The sequence below is a fragment of the Theropithecus gelada genome, chromosome 18 (assembly GCF_003255815.1).
Source record: "Theropithecus gelada isolate Dixy chromosome 18, Tgel_1.0, whole genome shotgun sequence".
NCBI lineage: Eukaryota > Metazoa > Chordata > Mammalia > Primates > Cercopithecidae > Theropithecus > Theropithecus gelada.
In genome coordinates, this window is record NC_037686.1 from 83,677 (window position 1) to 91,483 (window position 7,807).

Below are 7,807 nucleotides of genomic sequence, written 5' to 3' on the forward strand. Positions count from 1 at the left end.
CAACACCTTCCTTCCAAAGATCTGCTCAGAGTGTGTCAGTTTTCTTGATGGTCTGGTCTCTTGGTGAGAGATGCTCTTCCTGGCCGCATCTAGTCAGCCAGCTTAGCTCCCTCCCCAACTCTTAGATTTCTCCAAACATCACTGTACTGATCTTTAAGGCTCTGGTATTCCTGTTTCCACTTCCTGGTTCTCGAGTGTACTGGTATCTTCCCTACCCTTGCAGGTAACAGGGTGACAGGGCAAAGGCAAAGGAGCGGTAGAGAGTAACTGAGCCGCGGACATGTAGGCACAGAAGACAAAGGCCCGGTGAGATCCTGCAATATTTGCTTCTGATGAGGGCCTCAGGCTGCTTCCACTCAGGGTGGAAGGCAAAGGAGAGCTGGTGTGTAGAGATCACATGGCGAGAGAAAGCAAAAGATGGGGGAGGTGCCAAGCTCTTTTAAACCACCAGGTGTCATTGTTGTTAATCGGAAACAAATTAACTTGTCCCTGGGAAATGAGCAAGAACTCACACTCCCACCACCTAAGGCATTAATCTATTCATCAGGGACCCACCCCCATGACCCAAACCCCTCCCACTAGGTCCCATCTGCAACACTGGGGATCAAATGTCAACATAAGATTTGGAAGGATAAACATTCAAATTGTAGCACATTCCTAAGCAGAAGTACGTACCTGGGTGCACCAAAATTCATGTACTAGAGTATCTGGATCAGTACTAGCTTCCAAATGGTAAATGAACCAAACAGCCGTCAGATAAATAGTATGTGGTTTATTCACACAATGGAATATTATACAACCATGAGAATGAAAAACCATGTACAAATACATGCAACAAAAATCTCACAAACATAATATGGGTGAAAAGAAACCAGATACAAAGAATGCAGAATTCCATTTATGTATCATCCCAAACCAGACAGAACTAATCTATGCTCTTAGAACTCAGGATAGTGGTTTCCCTTGGAGAGGTAGTTAACTGGAAGGGAATCTGATGGGGGGCTTCTGGGGTGCTGATTGTCTGCACGTGTTCCATTTGTGAAAAATCATTGATGTGTTTCTATAGTTACACTTTAATAAAAAGTTAAAATGATTTGCCTCTGTCTGGATACTCAACTCAAAACTGAAAAACAGGCCTCCTTTTCTCAGCCTCTCACTTTGGCTACACTCTTGTACCGCCATTCTCAGCTCCGGCCACTTGCAAATGGTGAGGGTGGGAAGAGAATCCCTCTCGCTGTCTGCAGGCTACACTAGATTTGCTCCAGGTTGAGCTGCTGAAGGAGGCGGCAGCCCATCAAACTGAAATTCAAGTCTTATCTTTGCTTCCTGCCAGTGCACTCGAGGGCTGTCTTGCTCTCTCTAACCCCCTCTTTCAACAAAGCCCCTTACTCAGAAAGAAACACTCCCAGGGAACATCTTCGTAGGTATCACCGTTTTGAACCAAAAGGATGGAGCTCTAATAGTTAACATCTCAAGCTGCAGGTGGTGGATGGGTGGAGTCGTCTGGGCTGACACCCATGGAGGTATATAACAAGCACTTGGAGGGCAGGCCCGACTTGGGGAGGGGGTGTGGAAATCCTGGCTCTCCTTTGGGCAAGTCTGTATCTTCTATGACTCAGTTTCCTCATCATTAAAATGGGAATAATGGTGCTGAGATGTTGTAACAATCAAAATGAGTTACCATAGGTGAAGAATTTAGCGAAGTGACTGACTCAGGTAGGAGACTAATAAACGTGACTTGTCAGCTCGGCTTTGTCCAAGGTATGCTGTCCCCAGAAAAGCACAACCCAGGAGAAGTCCAGGGCGCAGGGGACTTGAGGGCTTGCTCAAGTCTCCACAGCCAAACTGTGCAGAGTACCCTTGGGTGTCCTCAGCGTCCTCAATATCGTGGTGAGGCGCAGGCACTACGGAGTGGGGTGGCTTTAGGCCTACGTGGGAGCAGAGGACAAACTGGGAAGCACAAGAGGGAGAGAAGTGCTGACAGTGCCCCGGGATCCAGTCCCGTCCATATCTGCTAAAGATCATGACAGAAGTGGAGTAGCCTTTGCACTGGTTGCCTTCAAACAATTAGGAATGTTGTTCTGTCCGAGGGCGGGGAATGGAAACTCTTGTCAAGTGTGTAGTGTTTGATACAGCAGCAACTAGGGAGGTTCTAACATCACACACTCACACTTCCTATTTGACCAACAGGCCGTCAAGTACCACAGGCATTTTGGTACAACTTCCATTACTGGGGCCTGGTCCCTGGATTTGGCCTCTATTTTGCAGACCCTAGAGACCCTCTGTGGTGACTGGCTCGAGATAACCCAAATGCACAAGGCCTGAGGTAGACAACAGAAAGTCAGTTTTTCAACAAAAAACAATGTTCGGTAGCTAGAATATTCACACTGGCATTTTCACCGTGCAGGCAGATCTCTACAAGTAACCAAACCTTCATCACAAAGATACTTGAAGAGTACTTGAATACAAATCAAAATGACATAATGGCACTAAGCTAAAGAACAGGTTAGGAAGAAATTCCCGAGTTAACAGAACTGGATACCTGGCCCTCTCGTGGCTGAGCAACCTGTCTGCTTTTCTATGATGCTGACCAATATACTCGCAGCTCTGCTGATTCTCTACTAACATGTGAAGTCAGACAGCGATCGTGCTCCCTCGATTTCCAAGTGTGGGTGGGGGAGCAGGCTGGGAAACTCACTGTGCTGGCAACCTGCCTTTCAGTCATTACGAGAAGGCGTTAACGTAAGTGAGAGTCTCCACCCCGTGTTTTCTCCGGCTGAAGGCCAGTTTCTTTGCGAGTCACCCTGGACCCAGAGAGCCTGGCTGGGTACCGAAGGCACAGGAGGGCCAAGCCGGACGCTGCAGTGGCTCTGCAGAGAGGCCCTCTCACAGAATTGCAATACTTTCCGCAGGTTAGAACACGGCTTCCTCAGAAGTGGTTAAAAACTGCCAGCTCCTCTCCCTGAACACAAGCCACTAGTGCTTTTTCTCAAGTATATCCTGGGCCCAAAGCATTGAACATCAGCAATCTTCGTTCCATCACAATCCAGCCATGGTCCCAGATCAATCAGCGCAATCCCCAGTTCCGTCATCCCACCAATAGCTGGCTGGGTCTTCATTTCTAATTCCATTCTCGGAGGATAAACTGCACGGCAGGTCTGGGAGGGCCTCACTTCACTGAGCTTACGGCAACAGGTGCTCTTTCTGGCCTGATGGTGAAAAGCCACGCCCCCCTCGCAACAGTCACCTAAGTCCTGAGTAGAAAACCGAACATTTCGACTGCAAGGTGGGTCGAGGGAGTCCTACTAGGTCCCTTCCACCTTGGTGGTTGGAGAGGATAGGCAGGGGTGCCATTTCTAGTCCTTTTCCTAACAGTTCTTAAGTCAATGTCCAGAAACTTAATTGTAGCAAGGAGACACGGGCTGGGGGCGGGTGGGGGGTGGTGGAGAAAGAACTGATAAGGCAAGGGACAGGCAAAGCTCAAGGAGGAAGTGACTGAACGCAGTGCCTGCAGACGTGGCTCCAGTGAGCCTCCCCCACACCGGCAACAGTGGGTTCAGTCCCCAGAGCGTCTTCTCAGATCTAATCTCACTCTCTGCTCCTTTCTGTTCACTGAAGGCCTCAGGAACTCTACCCTTCTGTTCTCCCTGCTTTGTATTACCACTGGTTACTCCATCCTTTGCAGGATTCTCCTCTCCCCAAATTACCCATGGCGTGGAAGAGGCTGAAAGAGGCTAAAAGTACATGTATTATTATTACCTGTTGAGACCAGTAAATGCGAACTGAGGAAATAATGATGATGCTTTTCCTGTACCTACCAAGCTATCAATATACTTCCCGGCACTGCCCTCGAATGAAAACGAACCTGTATATGTGACAGGAAGACTTCCTTTCCCCACCTCACCAACACCATTTGCAAACTTTTCCTAGCTAATGAGCCACCAGAGTCAGATGCAGTATTACTTACTTCCCAAACGACTTAAGGCAAAAAGACTTATTTTTGTAAACTGGTAACACTTTGGAGATTCACAGGTTGCAGAAGGAACTGAAATGAGGAAACCCTATTTTCTTGCTAAAAAGCTTGCAACTCTAACACCATGAACGGTTAATAGACATAAACTAATAAAGACACTATGTTTTTAAAACAAGTATTGTGAATTACTACAGAAAGTGATGTTTTTGTAAACCATGGCTTCATAATTTAAAAAACAATACTCAATTGCTCTGCTTCATTCTTGAAGTTTTTCACCACATCTACATCTAAAAACTGGCAAGTTTTCCAAATGGTGGTGTAAAGTAAGGACAACAGTTCACATAGGTACCAGTTTTGGAAAAGCAGTCGATTATACAAGTGACAGTTTTAACAATGGCTCGTATGGTGCTGAGGCTGTCACAGAAGAACAGGTATTGCTTATTTCTGGGCTGAAGTGGGTACACAGCATAGTTGGTGAGAATATGAGAATATTCCTAACGCAGTTCTATCTATAAATTTGGGAAAAATGTTTGCAACACGTTTACACGGGAGGGATTTTCACTAAATTTTGAGAAAAACGACTATGGCGCCATTTGTTCAATGAAGAAAGGTAAATGTGTCTAATCACAATCTTGGTAACTGGAAACATTAATGGCTGTGGTAGTAAATTCTCAAAAGAAAGCCCCCAAATTCCAAAATTCTATGCTGCCACTTAAAATGTTCTAACCAGCTCCTGAATTGTGGCATGTTAATGATTATTTCAAAATGCAATAAATTGCTCAAATTTCAGCCAAGCAACTTTCATGAACATCTGAAATTGAGTTCTAAACTTTTAACTTGAACAATACATATTGAACACTTACATTCAACTGTACAGACCATTAAATCTTGAAAAATGCTGTATCACAAAACCATAGAAATGAACATACTATGAAAATGCTCTCTGACCAATTCTACAACTGCAATAAATTGAATACTGAAGACGCACACAGGACAAATCTGAGCACTGAGGAAAGAGTTTAGTTGCTTTAACAAGTCATATTATATTTGTATGAGCTAAGATCATAGAGGCAAATGGAATTCTTAGAACATTACCTAAAAATAGATTTTTAAAGACAGAGGTCCCAATTCATTCTTATATACACATGCAAAAGTTCATCTGTCACAGACAGCAAATGCTGAATTTCTGCACTGCAGTTTCTGGCAGCATCCTGCACATTTAGAATTAAAATCAACAGACAGAGAAATGTCAAATATATCGAGATGAGTTGTTCACATCCGTGCAGGGCAGAACATGGCCCCTCTGGGACTACTGCCTGTGCTCACTGCTGTTTCTCAAAGGCAAACACCAAGTAAATACCTAAAAAGGAAATAAATAAGAGTTTAGTTTCTCATATGATTACAATAAATAAAACAATCTGTCTTGTTCATAATTTGGGGAAAATTCTTAGGCTCTCAAGCAGCTTCTGAAGAGGAAAATCCCCGTAAATTCTAAGAGTTCCTCTATTATTTGAATCATTTTTAGGCAGACATGGGATGGTATTTGTTTACTTTAAAACAATTATCTACTTACTATAATACTCAGTGATACAGGAGCCCATGGGAAAACCAGTTCAACAGCTCTAAAAATCAGTTTAAGGTAAGAAAAATCAAAGTATAACTAAACTAAAAGTATAACAAATTAAAATTATAAATTAAATTTTAAATTAAAAGTATAACAAAGAAAACTAGAATTAAAATATTAAAGCTATTTTATAAAAGTAGAATTAAAGGAACATACATGTTAACAATTCACCCAATGACTGTGTTGTAGGGCCTTGTGAAGAAAGTGCGCCTAAAGCTCTATGACAATTAATACTTACAGACACTACTTCTATTTCTGCATGTACTGGCCCCAAGAGCTCTCTCCCTGAAATAAGGTTTCCTGCTTCGACTCAAAAGACAGCTAAATGAATTTACGATTCCTTGTTCTGAATCAAGTTGAAACCTATTAAAGGCATACTTAACTGTATTTAGCTTCACAGACTGGTTTTTTTTTTTTTTTTACAAATTGTAGGTCTGTGGCAATACCATGCCAAGCAAGTCTACTGGCACCATTTTTCCAGCAGCACATGCTTGCTTCAGGTTTTTATATCACATTATGGTAATTCTTGCATTATTTCCAGCTTTTCCATTATTATCTGTCATGACGATCTGTAATCAGTGATCTTTGCTGTTATTATTATAATTGTTTTGGTGTGCCACAAACTTTACAGAAGTGCCTTTGTAAGATGGAGAACTCCGAAATGTCATGAGTGCTCTGACTGCTCCACTAATTAGCTGTTCCCCCATCTCTCACCCTCCCTCTCCTCGGCCTCTCTGTTTTGGAGATCCAACAATATTGAAACAAGGCCAGTTAATAACCCTACGACGGTCTCTACATGTTCCAGTGAAACGAACACTTGCACATCTCTCACTTTAAATCAGAAGCTAGAAATGATTAAGCTTAAGTGAAGAAGGCATGTCAAAAGCTAAAATAGGCAAAAAGCTAGGCTTGAAATCAGCTGTTATGAATGCAAAGGAAAAGTTCTTAAAATAAAAGTCTACTCCAATAAACACACTGGAATAACAAAGCAAACAGCCTTACTGCTGATTTTCAGAAAAAGTCTGAGTGGTGTGCAAAGAAGGTCAACCAGTCACAACATTCCCTTTATCCAAAGCCTAATTCAGAGGCCCTAACTCGCTTCAATTCTACGAAGGATGAGAGAGGTGAGGAAACTGCACAAGAAAAGTCTGAAACTAGAAGTTGGTTCAGGAGGTTGAAGGAAAGCAGCCACCTTCATAATGTAAAAGTACAAGATGATGCAGCAAGTGCTGATGTAGAAGCTGCAGCAAGTTATGCAGAAGATCTGGCTAAGATCGCTGATGAAGGTGGCTACATTACGCTAAGATCACTATGAAGGTGGCTACATTAACTAAGCTAAGATCACTATGAACGTGGCTACATTAACTACGCTAAGATCACTATGAAGGTGGCTACATTAACTACGCTAAGATCACTATGAAGGTGGCTACATTAACTAAGCAAGATCTTCAGTGGAGACGAGACAGCTTCTATTAGAAGATGCCATTGAGGACTTTCATAGCGAGAGAGGTCAACACCTGGTTTCAAAGCTTCAAAAGACAGGGTGACTCTCCCGTCAGAGGCTAGTGCTGCTGGCGACTTTAAGGTGAAGCCAATGCTCATTTATCCTTCCAAAAATCCTGAGGCCCTTCAGAATTATGTAGAATCTGCTCTGCTCATGCTCTATAAATGGAACAAAGCCTGGATGACAGCATATCTGTTCATGGTTTACTGAGTATTTTAAGCCCACTGTTGAGACCTACTGCTCAGAAAAAGAAAATTCTTTTAAAAATATTACTACTCATTGGCAATGTACCTGGTCACCCAGGAGGTCTGATGAAGATGTACAAGGAGATTAATGTTATTTTCATGCCTGCTGATACAACATCCATTCTGCAGCCCATGATCAAGGGGTGATTTTCATTTTTAAGTCTTCTTATTTAAGAAATACATTTTGGGCCGGGTGCGGTGGCTCACGCCTGTAATCCCAGCACTTTGGGAGGCCGAGGCGGGCGGATCACAAGGTCAGGAGATCGAGACCATGGTGAAACCCCGTCTCTACTAAAAATAGAAAAAATTAGCCGGGCGCAGTGGCGGGCGCCTGTAGTCCCAGCTACTCAGGAGGCTGAGGCAGGAGAACGGCGTGAACCCGGGAGGTGGAGCTTGCAGTGAGCCGAGATTGTGCCACTGCACTCCAGCCTGGGCGACAGAGCAAGACTCCGTCTCAAAAA

General features: G+C 43.5%; 1 protein-coding gene across 2 annotated transcripts in view; it reads right to left on the bottom strand.

The window, feature by feature from the left end:
* Nucleotides 1–752: 752 nt before the first annotated feature.
* The window catches only part of RNMT (RNA guanine-7 methyltransferase), a 42,867-nt gene continuing 35,812 nt past the window's right edge, over nt 753–7,807 (bottom strand). For both annotated transcript variants that reach the window (XM_025365473.1, XM_025365472.1), the window contains one exon: nt 753–5,333. In XM_025365473.1, coding sequence (XP_025221258.1) covers nt 5,296–5,333 — 38 coding nt within the window. In that variant the 3' untranslated portion in view covers nt 753–5,295. The remainder of the gene's footprint in view (nt 5,334–7,807) is intronic.